The sequence below is a fragment of the Eschrichtius robustus genome, chromosome 13 (genome assembly GCF_028021215.1).
Source record: "Eschrichtius robustus isolate mEscRob2 chromosome 13, mEscRob2.pri, whole genome shotgun sequence".
Lineage (NCBI taxonomy): Eukaryota > Metazoa > Chordata > Mammalia > Artiodactyla > Eschrichtiidae > Eschrichtius > Eschrichtius robustus.
The window spans coordinates 7,029,504-7,051,783 of NC_090836.1; the positions used below are offsets into that span (position 1 = coordinate 7,029,504).

General features: G+C 48.7%; 1 protein-coding gene and 1 long non-coding RNA gene across 3 annotated transcripts; one reads left to right on the top strand and one right to left on the bottom strand.

Annotated features, from left to right (window-relative positions):
- Positions 1–1,728: 1,728 nt before the first annotated feature.
- Positions 1,729–12,876, bottom strand: C1RL (complement C1r subcomponent like). Of its 2 annotated transcripts, XM_068560846.1 has the most exons (6): positions 12,762–12,876; positions 11,910–12,186; positions 7,456–7,642; positions 5,986–6,111; positions 5,786–5,860; positions 1,729–3,632 (listed from the first exon to the last, which is right to left on the bottom strand). In XM_068560846.1, exons 1-6 carry the CDS (start codon positions 12,827–12,829, stop codon positions 2,794–2,796), a joined length of 1,572 nt encoding a protein of 523 aa, XP_068416947.1. In that variant the 5' UTR covers positions 12,830–12,876; the 3' UTR covers positions 1,729–2,793. The 2 variants fall into 2 exon arrangements, with proteins under 2 accessions (XP_068416947.1, XP_068416948.1); XM_068560847.1 differs by lacking the exon at positions 5,786–5,860.
- On the top strand, positions 12,252–20,470 carry LOC137775181 (uncharacterized). The gene is made up of 4 exons (XR_011075986.1): positions 12,252–12,350; positions 13,885–14,064; positions 17,268–17,365; positions 19,564–20,470. It is a non-coding gene; the product is annotated as an uncharacterized lncRNA (long non-coding RNA).
- The last annotated feature ends 1,810 nt before the right edge of the window (positions 20,471–22,280 follow it).

Genomic DNA, 22,280 nt, shown 5'->3' on the forward strand with positions numbered 1-22,280 from the left:
AGGGGCAGCTGAGGACAGGATAGACACATCCTCTTATCCTCAGAAACTGAGCCCCTGAGTGTCACAGCTGCCTAGGGCTGGGCACACAGTGACTTGGTCTTTTCTGAGAGAAGGCCAGGCCCCTGGGAGGGAGAAAGGGCTCTTGTCTCTCTTGTCCTCCAGGCCATCGTGTTCTGTTTTAAACCTTTGCTCTTTGGGGAAGACTTTCTTCAACTCTCCAGGGCTCAGAGACCCTATGGTGGTGTGCTCCACAGGGAGACGCAGATCCAGAACAGGCCTCTGAGTTCTCAGGCTTCTGTAGTCCATCCTGCTTGTTTCCTATTAGGCAGTGACCAAGTCATCACTGAATGTAGTTTGAGAGCAGGCACGTGGGAGAGGCAAGATCAGCCCAGGTTGGAGGGTTGGAGGATTTCCAGCAGGTTTATATGTCAGAGCTGAGGAATGAATCTGCCGGCAGGGCTGATCCATGACATGATCCACGGCATGATCCGTGGCCTTATCAGGTGAGGAAGGACAGAAGATAGGGAAGAAGGATAAGGAGCAGGTCAGGAGGCAAGAAAGAAGGGGAATCTTGTCTAGCAAATTGCACATTCGTATCTGGACAGCAGTATGTGTGTGCTGTGTGTTTACCACGGGGCAGGATGGCAGATATACAGGTAGAGGAGGTGGTCCAAGAAGGGAAGTCTTGGCAGAAACTCTCCCATTCCTCCTAGGGATTCTGAGTTCTGTCCTGGTACCATGTAGCGTGACTGGAAACTGACAAGCTTGGACCTCATTAGCTCAGTCCCAGTGGGATTCCCACTCTGCCCAACCACACAAAATAACCTCGACTTACATGTTGTGTTATACCCTTGATGTACACCAAGGACAGCAAGAAGAAACAGCCATGTGAAGATTGCTCAGGCATTTGTTTTGAAACCAGTATTGAAGACATTGTTATATTGATCATTCCTTTTAAGGTTTGATTCTGGGGAGAAAAAAAGTTTCTCTCTTAACATAATGGTATGTTTCCCACTGTGGATATATTTACATCTATATATCTATATATCTGTACCTATAACTATATCTACCTGTACCTGTCTATATCTAGACATGTCTAGATCTAGATATATAGATATGTATAGCTATATATTTTTTGCCTTGGCAGGGAGAAACTCATCATGTTCTCAATAATAAAAATAAAGAAGACAGGGACTTCCTTGGTGGCGCAGTGGTTGAGAATCCGCCTGCCAATGCAGGGGACACGGGTTCGAGCCCTGGTCCGGGAAGATCCCACATGCCACGGAGCAATTGAGCCCGTGCGCCGCAACTACTGAACCTGCGCTCTAGAGCCTGTGAGCCACAACTACTGAGCCCGCGAGCCACAACTACTGAAGCCTGCGTGCCTAGAGCCTGTGCTCCGCAACAAAAGAAGCCACCGCAATGAGAAGCCCGCGCACTGCAATAAAGAGTAGCCCGCGCACTGCAATAAAGAGTAGCCCCCGCTCGTCACAACTAGAGAAAGCCCTCGCACAGCAACAAAGACCCAACGCTGCCAAAAATAAATAAATAAATTTTAAAAAATTAAAGAAATAAGACAAATAAAACTAATATATACTCACTAAATAAAATTTAGTGGAACATAGGGGAAAACAACACAGCCAAAATTATACCACTAAAAAACTCTCAGATTAATATTTTGAGTATTCTGTACTATGTATAGGTTTAAAAAATAGAAGTAACCACATGTATGTATAACTTTGAATCCTGCTATTTTTTTCAAAGATAAATATAACCTTTAACCATATAGCTAACTTGACCTTGAAGTCTAGCAAATTTGTTCTTTTCTGTTTTATGTATTTGTCTTCTATTTCCAGTTGAACAATTGTTTTTTATTTGTGTCTTTTTATTTGTTTTCCATTTGAACAATTGTTATCTTACTTGTGTCTTTTACTGTAAGTGACATCAAGTCCTTTCTAAAAATTAAAGAGTTGGTCTTTTCAGGGGGAGCAGTGTGCTTGATGTTGGGGACATGGCCCGGGGTGTCCAGCAGCACTGGGGGTGCCTGCAGGACCGTCCAGCCCAGGGCTGGGCTCACCGAGGTGTCTGCAGGAGTGCGGCCAGCAGGAAAGTGAGAGCCAGCTGTTGTCAGCTTCACAGAGGCAGGAATTCCCAGCAGGGAGAATCTAAAAGGATGTGGGGATCAGGGAGTGGGCGATACAGTAGGTCTTGAGGACTCCTGAGAGCTGTCGAGGTGTGCTGGAAAGGACGTGCCTTCGCCATCCTGTATCAGCTGTGGGGTTCGGAAAAGTCCCTTCATCTCCCTGAGCTTCAGTTTCCTCCTTGCTAAAACGTGGATAATAACTCATCCTTTGCAAAGCTGGTGTGAGGAGTCAGTGAAGTAACACACGGGAAGCGCCTGATAGAAGAAGATACAAAACAACGTAAAGAGCTGTGACTATAATTGCAGCCAAGGAGTTGTGCTAGGTGAAGCCAAGACTATTTGACTATTTGAAGGTCGACCACAGGGGCTCTGAAGTGTTTCAGAAATGAAATGAACTGAGACCACTTTCCCACGCTGCACTTGAACAGGAGGGTGAGGTGACTGTCTCTTGGGAGAGGGCAGAAGACGCCGTGTCCCCAGGGGATGGATTTCAAAGCGGAAACTCGAGGAGACGCGTGGGTGTAGCGCGCAGGAAGGTGAAGGGTGAGGAGACGGGGGCTGAGGGAGGCGGAGGGTTTCTCTGGCTCAGTGGTTTGCTGCAGCTGCGACCTGAATAGGAATCTCTGTCCTCACCGCCCCACGCCCAGGGCTCAGTCCTCAACCCAACCCTCTCCCGTCTGGGCTCCACGGTGGGCGCCCCTGCTCAGCACCCCGGGGTCATACTTCCCGCCCATTACTCCTCTGATCCAGTCCACGTAGTTGAGCACTTTGGTGTAGAAGCCGTACCCTTCGCCACACCCAATGCCCCAGGATACGATGCCCGTGGCCACCCAGCGACGGGCACGATCGTCCCACACCACGTAGGCACCACCACTGTCCCCCTGGCAGACCCTCTGCGGCTGCGTGCTGTCCCCGGCGCAGAACATGCCGCCGGAGAACACCTCGGTCCTCCGCTTCGCTCGGAGCCAGGCCTCGCAGGCCGCCCTCGGGGCCACGGGCAGCCGGGAGTATTTCAGCTCCGTGGTCAACCAGCCGTTCTCCACGCCAAAGCCACTGACGTAGCCCGCCAGGCCCGGGCGGTACAGGGCCTTGCGGTCGGGCAGGCAGACCGGGAGGAGGTGGGGGCCCAGGGGGACACGGTGCCGCAGCTCCAGGAGGGCGATGTCCCCGTGGAAGTTGTGGGTCTGGTCCGGGCGGTAGTCTGGGTGCACGACCACGCGGCGCACCGGGTGGCCGCCCAGCTCCAGCAGCTCGTCGATGTCCGTGTGGCCCAGGAACACCTGCGCGCGCCGGCTCTTCCCGAGGAAGACGCCGTCCTTGGGGTAGATGGTGTGCGCGGCCGTGAGGATCCACCTGTCGCCCAGCAGGGCCCCGCCGCCTCGGCCGTAGATGCTGGTCAAGGCCTGCCAGGGGAAGTTGCCCAGCTCGGCTCTGGAGGCACCAGCGGGCTCCCTGTTCTGGGCGATGGGGATGACCGGCCGTCCGCAGACTGGGAGAGAGGAGGGGTAAAGTGAAAAACCAGCCGCTGCATCTGAAAACCTACTTCTGGGAAGTGCTCTTTCTCCTGCCTCCTCAGCCATTTTAAAGCCACTTTTTAATCTTAATTTTTATTTACTCATTTTTTTTTGCCACACCGCGAGGCGTGCGGGATCTTAGTTCCCCGACCAGGGGTGGAACCGGTGCTCTCTACAGTGGAAATGTGGAGTCTTAACCACAGGACCGCCAGGGAAGTCCTAAGCCACTTTTTTAGACTCTTGGTGGGACCTTCCTTGAGCAAAATCATGCAGCAAGCAGAGTTTGTCTTCAGTGTGTCCTGTCTTTGTTTCTGGGTCATTTCTCCATTTAAATATTTATTTATTTATTTATTTATTTACTTATTTATTTATGGCTGCACTGGGTCTTCGTTGCTGCGCGCAGGCTTTTCTCTAGTTGTGGCGAGCCGAGGCTACCCTTGTGGTGCGCAGGCTTCTCATTGTGGTGGCCTCTTGCGTGGGCTTCAGTAGTTGTGGCACATGGGCTCAGTAGTTGTGGCTTGTGGGCTCTAGAGCGCAGGTTCAGTAGTTGTGGCACATGGGCCTAGCTGCTTTGTGGCACGTGGGATCCTCCTGGACCAGGGCTCAAAACCCGTGTCCCCTGCATCGGCAGGCGGACTCCCAACCACTGCACCACCAGGGAAGTCCCATTTCTCCATTTTTAACATCTTCCCCTCCCAAAGCACTATGTCAGGCTCTGCCCCTAGAGCTTTCTGTGGCTCGGGAGTAAAACCTGAGAAATGTGCTCAGGTTGGGTTAGAAAGACATGTTTGACTCAAAAAACTGGGTTTCAGAAATGGTGGACCTGAGGGAATTCCCTGGCGGTCCAGTGGTTAGGACTCTGTGCTTTCACTGCCGAGCGTGCCAGTTCCCTCCCTGATGGGGGAACTACAATCCCACAAGCCACTAGACTGGGCCAAAATATTAAAAAAACCAAACCCCCCCAGCCAAAGAACCCCAAAATGGTGGACCTGAACCCCCAACTATTGCTGGTGGGAATGTAAAATGGTGCAGTCACTGTGGAAAACAGTGTGGCAGTTCCTCAAAAAGTTAAACACAGAATTAGGATGTGAACCAACAATTCCACTCCTAGGTCTATACCCAAGAGACCTGAAGACATGTGTTCAAACAGAAACTTGTACATGAATGCTCACCGTGGCAATATTCATAAAAGGCAAAAAGGGAAAACAACCCAAATGTCTATCAATCTATGAATGGATAAACAAAAGGTGGTCTATCTGTACAGGGGAATTCTATTCAGCCATGAAAAGGAATAGAGCACTGCAACTTCCCTGGTGGTCCAGTGGTTAAGACTCCCTGCTTCCACTGCAAGGGGTGCAGGTTTGATTCCTGCTTGGGGAACTAAGATGCAACATGCTGGACAGCTCGGCCAAAAAAAGAAAAGAAAAGAAAAGAAAAGGGAACGGAGTACTGATACATGCTACAACGTGGATGAACCTTGAAAACATTACGCTAAATGAAAGAAGCCAGACACAAAAGGCTATTATATGATTCCATTGACATAAAATGTCCAGAATAGGCAAATCCATAGAGATAGAAAGTAGTTAGTGGTTGCCAGGAGATGGGAGAAGGGAGAATTGGAGTTTCTTTTTGGGGTGATGGAAATGTTCTAGAATAAGTAGTAATGGTTGCACAACATGGTGAATACACTAAAAATTACTGAATTGTACACTTCGCAATAGTGATTTTTATGCTATATGAATTTTATCTCACAAAATTTTTTTAAAAAAAATGCTGGGCTTTCTGGCGCTGTGGCATCAAGGCAGGGAAATATTTTGGGGACAGAGAGCCTATCTGTGTATCCTTAAAGCAGACCACGTCAAAAGAGGGTTTTCTCTTATTTCAACTCATCTGTCCCTCTGATTAAATTCCTTTTGGCTTTTCGTTTCCCAGTTATCCCTTGATCCTCGAAGGAGAAGAGATGAGCTCCTTCCTTCTCCTTTTCTGGGCCTTCTTGGTTCCCCTTTTCTTCCTCACTTTCTGCCTTCACCTCCCCCTTTCTATTCTGCGCCCTTAGACAGGCCCTGTGCAACAGCTGAGGCTTGTCTGGGAAGTGGCCGTCGTCATGGTGCCACAGGTCCCCACTCACCAGGCACACAGCGAGGCACCTCCTCCCTTTCCTGTGTCTGCTTCCAGGGCACCTGGGCGGTGCAGGTGAGTGTCCCTGGGAGTGAAATGAGGGAGGCACAGAACAGGCTCAGAATTGGGAGGAGGGGCTGAAAGAGGCTTCAGACCTCCTGGGGGGAGTGAGGCAGGTAGGAGCTGGTCCCTCAGCAGGTGGGGACTTACCTGCGGGCACAGCCTGATAATAGGGCTGCTGGCAGTGGCTCTGGATCTCAGTGGAGTTGTCTCCAGGTGTGTTGATGGCCTCAGGGTCCCCACTGGCCTGGCTGATGGGCTGACTATGATTCACACCTAAAGGAAAACAGAGGTCAATAGGACCGAGAACAGAACTGCAAACTGGCAACCCAGGGACTGATTCTGGGCCGTGGCCATATTTAGTTTAACCTGCACAGTCTTTCTTTAATTTTATTTTTTAAATAAAAAAAAAATTTTTTTTTGGCCACATGGCTTTTTGGGACCTTAGTTCCCCAACTAGGGACTGAACCCGGGCCCTCGGCAGTGAATGAGCCGAGTCCTAACCACTGGACCATCAGGGAATTCCCAGCACAGTCTTCTTTTTTTTTTTTTTTTTTTTATTATTTGAATTATTTTTCACTGCAGATTGTTAATGCTATAAAAGTTTGAAAGTAACTGTGAAAGTAGGGTATGGAAAACAGGCATTTTCACATATGGTTAGTGGGAGTGTAAATTAGCAAAACTTTTGTAGGGAGATTTAGCAATATCAAAATTAAAATTGCAAATGTTTTTCACTTTTTTATTTCTAAGAATTTATCCTCATATATGTGCTCAAAGATGTATACACGAAGATATTCAGAGCAGTACTGTTTGTGGGGGAAAAATACCTATCAGTGGAGGACTGATTAAATATATTATGATGCATCAATCAAAGGAATATTGTACGGTCATTAAAAAGAATTAGGCAATGCTAACCACATATATATGGGATGATCTTTAAGATACGTCACTGAAGCAGTTCCCTGTCAGTCCAGTGGTTGGGACTCAGCACTTTCACCACCGGGGCCTGGGTTTGATCCCTGACCGGGGAACTAAGACCCCAGAAGCTGCACAGCACGGCCAAAAAAAAAAAAAAAAAAAAAAAGACATATCATTATATCATTGAATGAAAAATGGCAAATTTAAAACATTGTGACTATTAGCAACACACACCCCCCACAATATTTATATTCGAGTGGCCTGGAATGTCTTTGGAAGGATACCCAGGAAATAGAGAACAGGGTCGTTTCTGGACAGAATAGCCAGGGATTAAGGGCCAGAGATTAGAGGAAGATGATTTTTTTGAAAATTTTACTGTGGGCATGTATTATCTTTCAAAAAACCTGGGGTTACCATTTGAAAATCTAGAATTTCACTTAAAAATCTGAATTTTTGGCTTCTCTTGAAAAACGAGATGATCTGCAAGTGCTGGGCCTGTAGATACGCAGGGAGACAAGAGCTGGAGCTGAGCTGGGTGCCCCTGTGACTGCGCTGCTCACCAGCAGGGCGGGCCGGGCAGCAAGGGGCTGAGCCCAGGTGCCCCGAGCCCCCAGCCTCAGCTTCCACTTGTCACTTCAAGATACCAGGGGCCAGGGCTACGGGCAGGGGCTTCCTTCCCTGCACCGCAAGGGGCTCACTCACCCACGGCTTGGTAGAGGGCCAGGAAGCCCTTGTGGAGGCCCGGGGTCCTGTCCTCAGAGGCGGGTGCACGGAAGGTCAGCCGCAAACTGTTCCCTGAGGACACAAACTCCCTCTGACCAGGGGGGCTGCCCAGCAGGGAGCCCTGCTGCCCACAGAAGCGGCTGGGATTCATTCCACTGGCTGTGATCTGAAAGGGGAGGGGGGGGCAGGCAGGCGTGGGGTGAATCTGCACTACAGGTGGTCATAGGGTCATGCCGCAGCCTGGACCCCAGCCCCGCCTTCAAGGTCTACATACTGCTGGGGCTCAGACACCGCACCACCCCATGGAGCCTTCCTCAAGTTGCTTCCTGTTCCATGACTGGCTCCCAAGTTTCTTCCATCCATGACCAGATACCTAGCAGATTTCTTTAGCCTGCCATACTTATACAGCCCACAATATTTCAAGAATTGAAATAGAAACTTATAATAACTGGATTATAAGTTCTAAGAAGGCAGGGACTACATCTATTTTGCCCCCCACCGAGTCCCTGATGCTCAACATGGTACCTACAGCATCACAGCTTTGAATCAATGAATATGCAGACATAAGTCCCTCCCGTCCGGCTTCCTCCACCCCCAGCACATTTCACTTCTCTGAGTAACTTCCTATGGCCAACATCTGAGAAGCGAGAAGACCCTCTGCACAGACTGAGCCCCTGGGGTTCCTGGCCTTCCCTGTTGTCCTTCTTTTGGAGTGTCTCTCCTCTTAGCCCACAAACTATAAATGAAGCCCCCGCAAGGTATGGAATCTAAGGACACAAAATGTACACGGTGTGGTTACACTGTCTATTGTTGCCTAACTTAAATCAAAACCCTGCTCAAATGCCTTGCTATGGGTTCCCCAACCCAAGGAAGGGCACCTTGGAAGGAGTTCCCCTGGCCACCGCTTCATGTTTAATCTCTCTCCTGGGCATACAGCTCCCTGCTCAACTCATTTTATTGCTGACTTTCATATTGATCCACATATCCTGGGTTCTTGCTGGATCTTCATTCCTTCATTCTCCCCAGATCTTAGTTTCCTCTCCTATAAAATGGTCTGTTGAGGCCCCTTCCAGCCAGGACACCACTGCGTCCTAGGGCAGCTCTCCAGTATCTGCAGAAGAGCAGTGGGGAAAGTGATACCAAATACCCGCTCATTCAGAAATCACTGTGTTGTGTGTCCTACATGCATGACAAGCTTGGGTTTCATTCATTCTTTCCTTTATTCCTTTGACAAACAGCTGTTTATTATGTTCTGTGTGGGAGATGCTGTGCTAGGTGCTGGGGATACAGCACCATGTGAATTAAGACACAGTTCTGCTACCGAGGAGACCAGAGTCTGGCTGAGGATACTGAAGGGCAAAAGATGAACTAGGTTACAGTGTGTTGAATTCTGCATTCGACATGTGTGTGTGTGTGTGTGCGTGTGCGTGTGCGTGTGTGTGTGTGTGTGTGTGTGTGTGTGTGATTTACTCTGGAAGCAGAAAGGAGGGAACAATCCTATTCCTGAGCTCGAACTCCGTCAGTGACAAGGGAAGGGTCAGGCTGCGGTTAAAATTATTCAAGGCTAAGAAGAACAGGGCACTGTAGGTGCTCGACAGACATAGGCTGAGTTGAATAAAGTGTAGTCCCGACTTCAGCTAAATCTGAAGAAATAAATACATGCATTTACCTCCTCTCCCACCTCAAATCCCACTGATATGACAGCAGAGGGATAAAAATGGATATGTGATCAAGGACAAAAAGGTGAGGGGAGGTGATAGCCGCTGAGAGAGGCCCACAATGTTTGGAAGGTGGAGTGGAGATGGACACATGTAACCTGAGTCTTGGGTTGGGGCAACAGAAAGCAGCAGGTTCTGATCACAGATCCCTGGGAGGTGTCAGAACCGGGGTAAGCAGGAGACGGGAGGATTCCTCTGAGGAAACCGGCTGTCACCAGAGAACACCCTTCTGCTGTGGATGTGCAGGAGGCCCCCAGCAGTAAATCTGGGTCACCTCGTGGATAACCCGATTTTCAAAGCTGTCGTCTGACAGATTTCAGCTATCCACACAGAGCATCCAAGAGTGTTCTGCACGTCACTCTTAAGTATGAATGGACAGCCAAGGATTATCACACATTGCAGGAAAGTCTCCAACATGAAAAGCAGAGGCCAGAACAAAAGAACAGTACAAAGGAACTTGGTGAAGAAGAGAGAATATAGGGAGCAGAGAAATGTTTTAAAATAATCCCAACAGAGGGAAAAGAGTAGATACTGCCTCTACGAAACAAGAACAAGATTCTACAAAAAGGCAAGTTTAGAAAATTAGAATGAACCTTTAGACATGAAAAAATGTTAGCAGAAAAAAAAAATCATTACAAAGTTGGTATTTACAATGAGGAGATCTCCCAGAAAGTGGAACAAAAAGACAAAGAGATGGAAAACAGAACAGAATGGATAACAAAACTGGACAATCTGTCCAGAACCTAACAACAGTGAAATTATAGGAGTTCCAGAAGGAGAAAATAAAGTAGATGTCTGGAAATGATTTAAAAATTAATACAAGAACATTCTCAAATTGAAGGGTCTTGATTAAGAGAGTCTCTGGATTAAAAGAACCCTGTACAATGAGTACAAAATGACCTGACCTGCATCAAGGCACATCCTGATGAAAGTTCAGAATGCTGGTAATAAGGAAAATATGCTGAAAGTTCTAGAGAGAAAACACTAAGGATCAAGAGTCATAACAACACTAGGGCTAGAAGACAATGTCATTAAAGTTCTGAGAGAAAATGACATCTAACCTAGAATGTAATCCAGATAAACTATCCACCAAGTGTGAGGGGAGAACTAAGACATTCAGGGCTATACAAGTTTCTCTAAAATGTGTTCCCTCATTCCCTTTCTGGAGGAGAATGTGCTCCTCCAAAAGGAGAGAGTAAACCAAGAAAGAGAAGGAGATGAGAGTCACTTCCAACACAGGACAAGTAAAGGAAATCTCCAGAACGTGGGAAAAGGGAACTCCCAGACATGTGAAGGCTTAGAAAGCAAAGAACTCAGACTGAAGAAAGAAGTCATGGGGACGTCACCCATGTGGGATGGGGTGGGATGTCGCCAACGCACAGGAGGACCGAGAGACTGAGATTTGTACTTGAAGATGTCAAGAAATTTACTCTCCTGGCTGAGAGTTTGGGGGAGATCTGTTACAGAGAGAACTCAGCAAATTAAAATCAAAACAAAAAACCCCCAAACCCCCAAAACACTATGTAGTTATTGACTGCTGGGAAATCTAAAAGCTGGAGAAAGGAAATTGTACACCATGTGCACAGATGTGAATATTTCAAAGTCATAATGATGTAAAAAATGAATATAGTTTTAACTGAAAACGATAATAGAGGTAAACTGAGAGGATGGGGGAGGGGAAACGTGGGTGGTGAAGGTCTAAGAAAGATAAAGCTAGTCCTCATCTTTTACAGCTGGAAGTTAATAGAGAAATTATTTATACTTCTGAGCATAAATATCAGATGAAACAGCTACATGAATCATAAATGATTGCCCTGGGCAGCAGCAATGGGGGCAGGGGGAGGAGGCTGGAGATGATAAGCCTTGGTGTACTCTGATTTTTTAAAAAAATTATGCACATGTATTATTTGGTTAGAAATAAAATTTAAACCAAAAGATAATGTAGGGACTTCCCTGGTGGCACAGTGGTTGAGAATCTGCCTGTCAATGCAGGGTACATGGGTTCGAGCCCTGGTCCGGGAAGATCCCACATGCCACGGAGCAACTAGGCCAGTGCACCACAACTACTGAAGCCCGCGCGCCTAGAGCCCGTGCTCCGCAACAAGAGAAGCCACCGCAGTGAGATGCCCGCCCACCGCAACGAACAGTAGCCCCTGCTCGCTGCAACTAGAGAAAGCCCGCGCACAGAAACGAAGACCCAACACCACCAAAAATAAATAAATAAATAAATTTATTTTTAAAAAAAAGATAACGTAAAGCACTGTTTTTAAAGTGTCCTTATTCTGAATAATGCCCTTGTCATATGTGAGGTTTGCCATAGCGCCTCTAAGGGAAACTCATAGTCACCTAATCTTTTATTATATTTACATCCACCTTTCTAGCCTGACAGAGCAGGCACTCAACATACTTGACGATGGATTTTTAAAGACTGATGTGTGAGTTCTTGCTTTTGACTCTAGGAATTTGCAGTATTTGTGTGTCCCATTGTGAGACTTCTAAAGGCAGGGCCAGACCTGCTGCCCTGTCCTCGTCTATGGGGCCCAGACGGCAGGGGGCACAGGTCGGCACCGGGCCTCCGGTGGGAGGCTGTGCGCTGGGTACACCTGGCCTCCCAGGTAAGCCTCGCGCTTCGGGGCCGGCCACCTCCTGCTGCCCCTGGGCTCCCTCCGCAGAGTCCCTCCAGGAACAACCCCCCCCCCCCGCCCCCCAGCTCACTGTGACGGAGTCCCGAACACAGTCTGGGGACGGCTCCAGGTCGAAGTCCTGGAAGACGAGCCTCACGGCAAAGCCCTCTGGAGCCTCGATGTCCGTGGAGCTCTCTTGGCCTTTGACATACGGCTCCGGGTACCCGGGGGACGCCAGCTTCTGGGGCAGCGGCTGGGCCAAGAGCACGCAGCCGTGCGTGGGGCAAGCCTGGAGGACTCCCCAGAGGAGCAGCCACCACCTGGGAGTGGGCGGGGGCAGATGGGACCACATGGCTGTGGCCTGGAGCCTGCGGAGACATGAACGGGGCAGGCAGTGCTGAGGGCTGAGAGGCCTGGCAAAGGCTCAGCAGCGGCGGCCTCAGCCCTTGGCGCCTGGGCACCTCTGGCCACTCCCTTATTGCCCCCCCTCACCCCAGTTCCTTCAGCCTCCTGGTCAGCCCGCGCTAGGAAGGTGAGTTTTCCACCATTGCCCACCTCCCTGGAGAGTCTCATCCCCGCAGGGGCTGCTTTCTGCTTCAGCCAATCCCAGCCTCACCTGGGATCTGAGGGAGCGACCGGAGTACAAGTGAGGGCCATTTATTTTTTTATTTTATTTTTCTGGCCACATGGCATGTGGGGTCTTAGTTCCCTGACCAGGGATCAAACGGCACCCCTGCGGTGGGAGCACCGAGTGTTAACCGCTGGACCGCCAGGGAAGCCCCAGGGCCATTTAAAGGTGACAGGGTCCTGTCTGGAGCGTTGAGCCTGAGCACCCCGGGGAGGGCTGCTGGAGGCCGTGTGTGTATACATCCGCCCCTGGGCCCCCTCCCGCGTCCCCACCCTCCTCCTCCCCAGCCTCTCCAGCCCCTCCAGGCACACTCACGTGGTGCCTGGGCAGCGAGTGGAATGGGGCTTCCCCAGAGACAGTTCCCCCACTCTGAGTCCGGGCATCTGGAACCCGACATCTGAGCCCTGAGGGGACCTGGCCGGGGCCAGGGAACAGGAAGTGGGGCTGGAGAAGGCCCTGCGGGGGAGGAGGGAGCAGTTACTGGAAATGCGTTGAGTAACTCTCGGCAGTTCCCTTTTTCTAATTATCTGGCTTGAGCGCCACCTGCTGTCTGATTCAGGAACAGCTCACCCACCGCAACTCAGGAAAAACATCTCGAAAACCACGCTGGGCCTCAGGAGAGACCAGGGGTGGGAGGGCACTGACTCTTGACTCTTTTGCACTATTTAAAACTATTTAATTTTTACCATGTGCGTGTATCACACACGGTAGGATGGCTCCTTGTGAGTTAGGCTGTCCCCTTTAATGGGCCATACCTCTCCCTCCCTGACCTCTCCACTCATTCTGTGACCGGCCCGCCTCTTGTAGAAACTGAAGTTTGTGAGCCTGAACTGGAGCGCCTCCTTCCCCCTCCCTCCTCACCAAGCATGGCTGGGGGCACTCACTTAGGTAGTCGTTGAATCCTGCCCACAACCCCTGGACACTGCTGGTCCAGCAGGGTCAGGCTGGCGCAGGGCCGGGGTCAGGCCCAGGCCGAAGCTTCTTTAGGCAGATACCCGGGGCCGTGTCTGTGGGCAGGGGATGCCCTCCCTGAACCCCCAGGGGGGACTCTCACCCACAGCTTGGTAGGGGACCAGGAAGCCCTTGTGGAGGCTAGGAGTCCTGTTCTCAGAGGTCACCCGCAAACTGTTCCCCGTGGACGCAGACTCCCTCTGACCAGTGAGCGAGGGGGTGGGGAGTGCCCACTGGGGAGCCCTGCTGCCCACAGAGCTGGCTCACAACAGTCCCCACACCCACTGTGATCGGAGAGATGAGGGGACGGGGTGCAGGCAGGTGTGGGTGGCCTCTGCACCCCTGGAGGTCACAGGGTCATGTCCTGTGGTGGACTCCAGCCTGGTCTAGAAGTTCTGTGCACCTCTGGGGCTCAGGGTCTTAGCTCATGGTGGCTTCATCGCAGAGTCCTGTGTACCCTTTCCCTCCCTATTCTCCACCCACAAAGGCTGCCATTTGCTGAGAAAGTCTCCTCACCCACGCCAGTGCTCTCAGTCCTTTAACAGAGGAGTGGATAAAGAAGATGTGGTACATATATACAATGGAATACTACTCAGCCATAAAAAAGGACGAAATAAGGCCATTTGCAGCAACATGGACGGACCTAGAGATTGCCATACTGAGTGAAGTAAGTCAGACAGAGAAAGAGCAATATCATATGCTATTGCTTATATGTGGAATCTAAAAAAAAGCTACAAATGAACTTATCTACAAAACAGAAATAGTTACAGATGTAGAAAATAAACTTATGGTTATGGGGGGGTAAAGGGGGGGAGGGATAAATTGGAAGATTGGGATTGACCCATACACACTACTATATATAAAATAGATAACTAATAAGGACCTACTGTACAGCACAGGGAACTCTACTCGATACCTCGTAATGGCCTATATGGGAAGAGAATCTAAAAAAGAGTGGATAAATGTATATGCATAACAGAGTCAGTTTGCTGTACAGCAGAAACTAACACAACATTGCAAATCAACTATACTCCAATGAAAATAAAAAAGAATAAATTAAGGTATAGAGTGAAAAAAAAAGAGTCTCTCTGGGAGCCCCTAGGGGCCCTTCCAAACCATCCCCCAGGACAGCTAGCAGGCTCTACGAAGGCAGGACTGTGGCTGCTGGGTTCTCCATCACTGATGGCTGGTATGCTGCCTTGCCTGGATACGAGATGGTGACGTGCATGTAGCTGAATCTTGAATACCTGGGTAGAAAGCCTCTTAGCCAGCTTCCTCCCTTCCTCCCCTGCGCTAACCCTCCAACCCCCCTTCTTCCAGCCCCACCATCACTTTGCTAAGCACTTTTTGCTGCCACTTTTTGGGACCTGACTTTCCCCTCTTCCCCTTCTCCTGTAGGATGCTTCCCCTACCCTACACGAGTCAACAAAACACAGCTATCCAATAAGTGAGAACAATCTAAAGATACAAAAGATGCTGAACATGATTCACGTCTGTAATATTTTATTGTCCTGTAATAGCAACAGGCATCTCCTTCCAGGCTCACTCTGGATCGTCCCAAATGACAAGGGTCCTTCTCCAGCACCATTCCTCCGGGTTCCTCTCCTTCTAGAGCATCTTTCCTCCACCCTTAGTCCCAGGGGGAGCTTGGGAGGCAACTGCCCGCACCCCATTTCATGAAGTGACCTCTACTCTGGGGCCCCATGCACGGCTCAGGTACCCAGGGATGCTCCCTGCTTTTCGTTACTCTTCCTTTATTTTTCCCTCTCCTCCATCGCTTTCTTCCCTTTCTCCAGGTCTCTGTGTTCTTGTTCTCATCCTCCTCCGTCCAAGCTTAATCTCTTGGAGCTTCCACTCTGCTAAGCGTCATGTAGCTCCATCCTCCTGGGAGCCTCTGACTTGAGGAGGTAGCTTGCTGTCAGGCTTGGGAGTTTTTATTGTCACCTAGTAACAGGGTCACCACGGAGGTGAGGACCCCACATATACATTTGTCTCTCTTATGATTACCCCAGGGAAGTGGTGCTATAGGTCACAGACCAATTCCAAATCCCTTCAGGTTAACTGAACTCAGGGTTCTGCTGCTTCCCCTTCTTATCTTTATTTTTTTTTTTCTTTTAAATTTATTTAATTAATTAATTTATTTTTGGCTGCATTGGGTCTTTGTTGCTCCGCACGGGCTTTCTCTAGTTGCGGCGAGCGGGGGCTACTCTTTGTTGCGGTGCGCGGGCTTCAGTAGTTGTGGCGTGTGGGCTCACTAGCTGTGGCTCACAGGCTCTAGAGCACAGGCTCGGTAGTTGTGGCGCACGGGCTTAGTTGCTCCGCGGCATGTGGGATCTTCCTGAACCAGGGCTCGAACTCGTGTGCCCTGCGTTGGCAGGCGGATTCTTATCCACTGCGCCACCAGGAAAGTCCCCCTTCTTTCCTTTTCCAGCCCTTCCCACGAGGCTGATTCCTGCCTCTCCTGGTAAGGCACAGGGCAGGGATTTCTCCTGTTAATTCAAATAATTGCAGGCTCTTAAGCTGTTGAAAACTCTTTAAAAAAAAAATCAAGCAGAGTAATGGGATTTTACCTTTATGCTAGAAAGGAGGAGAAGAGAGTCCCAAAGGTATACTTCTGGTCTAACAAACAAACAATAGTTTCACAAGTACTTATGCTTTTTGGAAATTGAAGCTTTTTGGAAATTGAAGCAGTTAATTTAAATATTGTTTTCAGAGTAATAAGTTATCAATGGCCAACCAGAGTTGCAACTTTTTTTTTTTTGTGACAGCACCTCACTGCATGCAGGATCTTAGTTCCCCGACCAGGGATCGAACTCGTGCCCCCTGCAGTGGAAGGATGGAGTCTTAACCACTGCACTGCCAGGGAATTCCCGAATTGCAGCCTTTTAAGGTTTATAGATGATATTGCAGTGCTCCTATAGCAATCATCTCTGATGTCTGAATATCTTAAAAGATCCCTTTGTACAAGTTACACTCGTAAAGATGACAGAAGCATAACAGAGAACGGGATTATTTATTTTCACACCATTGAGATTGAATGGTCTTGATTCACCACTTTATCAGAATTGACTCTGTGAAGCAGAATCATGTCTGATTTTCTGCAGCTCCAGGATAAGAGGGATTATACTCTCGTCTTCCTGAGATTTATTTCATGAGCATTTGTGGGTCTTGTTTTTTATTTATTTTTTTAATTTTTATTTTATTTTATTTTTTTGTGGAACTCCTCCTTAATTTTATTTTATTATTTTTTTTCCTTTTTTTTTAACATCTTTATTGGAGTATAATTGCTTTACAATTGGGTCTTGCTTTTTAAAACCAAGTACCAGCATTTCATTACAGAGTATTTAGAGGGGAAAAAAAAGGCAGGCCTAAGAAGCTTAAAATGTAAAGAAAAGAGAAAGTTAAATGGATATGGAACACATTATGTTTTTCATCTTCACTTGGGAGACAGGTCCCTTCACCTCAAGGCAAGGGTGAGGGCTTGGCCCAAGCAAGGCAATGGAGCTGCGGCTGGGGACGAATCCAAGAAGCAGGACGAGCAGAAAGACCCTGGAAGCATAGTGGTCATCAGCACGGCCTTTCAGAACTCTCTGGAGTAGATACCACTTGCTGTCTGGCTCAGGGCTAGCTGAAATACTGGAGACAGTTTTACTCCAACTGAGGCTTGATGTCTCTGAGACCGGGAAGACCTCCCACCCACCGACACCCAGGCTTAACTCGAAGGACAAGCTGTGGGAGCCATGCCAGCTGCCCATTTTTTTTTTAAAGTTCTGCATTTTAGAGACTCAATTTCCATTTCTTTATGGTCCTGGTTCTCTATCAGTTGTCCCCTAGCCCATGGTTTTCTCTGTCTCTGCCCTTCCTTTCCAGGCTGGGTGCTCTGGGGAGAGGAGCGATGGCCGTGGGAGGGGCACCAGGGCCCGACCCCATCGAAATGAGGTGGTGGAGGGAGAAGCAGTCCCGTGACGGTGAGTGGAATTCACCTCTGTGGACTCCTCCGCAGTTCCTGGTCTTCGCTGCTCCACCTTGCCTTGAGTTGGAAATCTGGAGATACAGTCGTGTCTGAGGTCCTGCCTTCTCACTGGGTGTCAGAACACGTAAGGTGGCTGACGTAAGGATGGCTTGGCCCATGGGAGGGAGGCCTCATGGCCTTACAAGTCTAGGTCGGGGCAATTGCAGCAGAAGGACTAGGCAAATGGAGCCCCAGAAGGGGAAGCCTCCTACTGACACCCGCAGGTAAAAAGCCAGGGCCTGCCAATGAGCAAGAGGGGCCATGGCGTGAGCCCCCAGGAGTCGGCCCTGAGAGGAGGGGATCATAAGGCTCAGGGGGCCACGTGTTGTGTTCTTTGTCTCTCTGACTATAGCTTCACTATAGCTATTCCATCCTATACCTATCTAACCGCTATCCGCGCTCACAATACTGGTGACTTCTGCATTTATTTTTACCCACCCTGATTCACTTTATTTGAAGAAATTCCTAGAGGCAGGAGGGCATTTATTTTTACCCACCCTGATTCACTTTATTTGAAGAAATTCCTAGCGGCAGGAGGGCTCCTCCTCTCCATCACTGTCTCATCTCCCTGAGGGACTCTGATAGGTCTAGCAAGATTGTTAGTGCCTCACCTACCAGGGTGTAGACTCTCCCCTCTTTGTAGCTTTGGTGGACTAACTTTACCCAATCTTCCAGAACATTCTTTAGGATCATCTTTTGGGAGAGCATATGTCTCAGTTTGGTTGGAACAGTCCTAGTTTACACCGGTTGTTCCAGTGTAATTATTAATAGTTTCCCCTTTGGACAATGTAATACGGTCACCTTAGCGAATGGTGCTTGGTAGCTACTTCAATATGGCGGCTGTGCTGCAAGAGACCTTCCTCCTCATTAGCCCCACTCGCTCTCCCAGCCTCTGTGGCCGTGACCCAGTCCGAGCCCTGGTTACCTGGAACACTTTCCAGCAGCTCTGTGCTCAGTGCCTCAGTCACCAAGCTCCCATGTGCTACACAGAGATACTCCCCTAGAATCGCCACTGAAATTCACCCCCTTCTCTCCACTGAAATCAGAGACTCCCTTCTTCTTCAGCACGAAAAAAATGTCATCTCAACATACTCATGGAGGAGGATGAGTTTTTCCCAAGGCTCTGAGGTCTGTCCACCAGCCACTAAGAACTTGGTGTGAGAAAGAGGCTGGGGAACCTCCCCAAAAAGGACCCTCCTGCCTCTTCCCTGCCAGGGTGGCTGGAAGGAAGGGTAAGGAGGAAGCCTCAGAGCAGGAAGAGGGCTGTGGAAGAGATTTGCAACGTTCTGGAGTGAGAAAGCCGATATAGTGGAATAGTGCTGTGCCCCAATTTGCTTGTCCCAGAAGGAGAGAAGAGAGAGAGTGAGGCAGAAAAAACGTTCAAAGAAATAATGGCTGGAACTTTCCAGCTTGTGTGAAAGGCATATAGCTTTAGGTTCAAGAAACTCCATACACTCCAAGCAGAACTGAAAGTAAACAGAAAAGCACATCCAGGCACATCAGAGTCAAACTGCTAAAAATCAAAGATAAAAAGGAAATCTTGAAAGAGGCCAGAGATAAAGGACACACCGCAAACAGAGAACAACACTCTCAATGTCACTGCTTTCCCATCAAAAACCATATAGACCAGGAGGCAGTGGCACTACATCTTTAGAACACGGAGAGAAAAAACAAAGTTGTCAACTCAGAATTACTTTTCCGGTGGAAATATTCTTCAAGACTGGAGATGAAGTGAAAGCATTTTCAGGTAAAAGAAAACTTCAAGACTTTATCGTGAGCAGACCTGCTCTGGGAAAAATGCTTCAGTTCTTAGGCTGAGGGGCAGGAATCCAGGTGAATGAGCAGAGCTGGAGAATGGATCAAGGGAAATGGTACATTTGCAGGTAAATATAAGGCATATTTTTCTTTTTAATGTCTTTAAAATACATATACCTGTTAAAAGCAAGACATAACGTTGTATCGTGAGGTTGATAACATATGTGGATGTGACATACAGGAAAACTATAGCATAAACCCTGGGGGCTGGTTTCTTCATACAGTATTAACTCCAATTGCAAGATGCTGTTCTCTCTAGAGCCGTGGTTTTCTGCCTGTGGTCTGGGAAGCCCCGGGGGGTGTCCTTGACATCTTTTTTCTCTCTCTTCCTCTCATGAGGGCACCGTGGGCTTGGTTACCAGAGGCTACATGAGCTGTGACGACATCACCCCAGACAACTAACGGGACGTGTGCTGTGTATCCTGGTGTTTTAAATTCTTCTCGGTTTTAATTTCTAATACAGTGAATATGAATAGATATAACCTACATACACAAAAGCTCTGTGGGGTCCACAATACTTTCAAAAAATTTATTTTATTGACGTATAGTTGATTTACAATGTTGTGCCACTCTCTGAGGCGTTAAGAAAGGCTATGGACAGAAGAGCAGATTATTGTAAAAAGGATCAAGAAACTATAAGGAGGAGTCAAGAAAAATTAGAAAATTCATTTGCAGAGACGAAAGCTGAGCTAAAGGCACTGAATAGCAGAATGAATAACGCAGAAGAAAGAATAAGTGATCTCAATACTTTCTAAGGGTATAAAGTTTGAGAACAGTTGCCTAGAGCAACCACTAAAAATAAATTAACATAATAAGAAAAGAAAGGCAAAGAGGTAGAGCTAAAAGGCCACTATATGCGTGAAAATGGAATTCTGAACTCTAACCCGGTTTAATTTGGGGGACTTGCTTCTAGTAGGGTGACCTATTAGAAATCATCCTGGTTTGTCTGGGACATGGAGCTTTCAATCTTAAAACTGGTTCAGTCCCAGGCAAACTGGGTCAGTTGGTAATTTCTAGCCTTTCAATCATCTATTTTGTCCCCCTTCCCTTAGCCAAATGTGAGCCCCTAAAGAACAAAAGCACATCTGATCTGTGTGCAGGCCCCCAAGATAGGTAAGAGGACTGAATAAAGAAAATAATGGAAGCAAAATTCTAAGTACACTACGTCCACAAAAATAGAAAACACAGGACAAGTCTAAGATAATTGTCTATTAGAGTATATCACTATGGATGGTTTAAAAAATGTTTCTCTGCTTAGTGAAATTTTTGTAATGTTATTAAATCCTTTTGATAATTGCAAAATAAATGTATTTAAAATGATCATTGTGACCAGACAGCCCTTTCTAAGCCAGACGAGATTAGAAGGATGAGGCCATGGATCCCGATGATGGTGCTAGACCTTGGCTCTGGGGGCATCTTTTTTTTTTTTTTTTTTTTAATTAATAGACTTTTTACTTTTTTTTTTTAAGTATTTGTTTATTTATTTATTTATGGCTGTGTTGGGTCTTCGTTTCTGTGCGAGGGCTTTCTCTAGTTGTGGCAAGTGGGGCCCACTCTTCATCGCGGTGTGCGGGCCTCTCACTATTGCGGCCTCTCTTGTAGCGGAGCACAGGCTCCAGACGCGCAAGCTCAGTAGTTGTGGCTCACAGGCCCAGTTGCTCCGCGGCATGTGGGATCTTCCCAGACCAGGGCTCGAACCCGTGTCCCCTGCACTGGCAGGCAGACCCTCAACCACTGCGCCACCAGGGAAGCCCACTGGGGGCATCTTTAATCCATGTGATTAATGGAGAAGAACTCTTGGTCCTTGGATACGAGCTCAGGCCACACACCGATCCTTTCAACCCTGGGAGCTCATGTCTCAAGACAAATCTGTATCCCTCTGTCTTTACTCTGCCCCTCATCTCCAATTCTCACTTACACCTTCTGAGCTTGCTTCTGGGTTCACTGAGTTGTGTTTCTCATTAACTGAAGAGGGCAAAGGGCAGAGGCGGGGAGGGGGACAGTCTTCAAAGCTGTGATGGGGAAAGGGAGACAAAGCAGGGGGAGAACATGGCCGTGAGCGCACCTAGTACACAGACTCATTTTCAGAGTTTGGATTTTTATTTTTGCTTTTATTTTTGAAATTCCCCTTGTTTTTTTGTTTTTTTAATTTACTTTATTTATTTATGGCTGTGTTGGGTCTTCGCTTCTGTGCGAGGGCTTTGTTCTAGTTGTGGCAAGCGGGGGCCACTCTTCATCGCGGTGCACGGGCCTCTCACTATCGCGGCCTCTCTTGTTGCAGAGCACAGGCTCCAGACGCGCAGGCTCAGTAATTGTGGCTCACGGGCCCAGTTGCTCCGCAGCATATGGGATCTTCCCAGAACAGGGCTCGAACCCGTGTCCCCTGAATTGGCAAGCAGACTCTGAACCACTACGCCACCAGGGAAGCCCCTGAAATTCCCCTTGGTGCTGCCACCTGCTGTCCCGCATGGGGAAGGACCCAACCGGGCAGGGATGGCGGGGGAGGGGTGTGTGTGCGGAGGTGTGGGGGAGGGGCGGTGCTGGGTTTTCCAGATCAGGGAGGTTTTTCGGCAGCCTTCATTAGACCCCAGCATTTAGAGAGGAGTTTGCTCTCTCCTGGAATCCAAACAACCTCAGAAGACCCTGGGCTGAGGGGGCAGAGCAGTTTCCCGTCTGGACCAGGTAAGGAGAGATAAGGGAGCCAGGTGGAGAGCAGAGGGGGCAGAGGAGGCCTGAGTCAGCTGGGCTTCTGTCCTTAATGGCCAGTAGAGATGTGGGCAGACCAGGGATTTAAGGGTAAGAGTGACTCCGCTGGAGTTAGGTCTGTCCTGCTCACTCCCCTATTCCCAAGTCATCTCTGGTTGTCTTCCATAGGTTAAGGAGAGTTGGGAGGGGTTGAGTCAACCCCAAAGGCGGGTCAGCCACTAGCTTTGCCTCTCTTGTCCACCTTCCCTACTCTGTCAGCTCTCTGTCTACAGTATCCGCCAATCATGCCCCTCCCCAGCTTAAAGCCCTTCAATGACTTTGTCCTCTCATCCTCAGGATGAAGCCCAAGC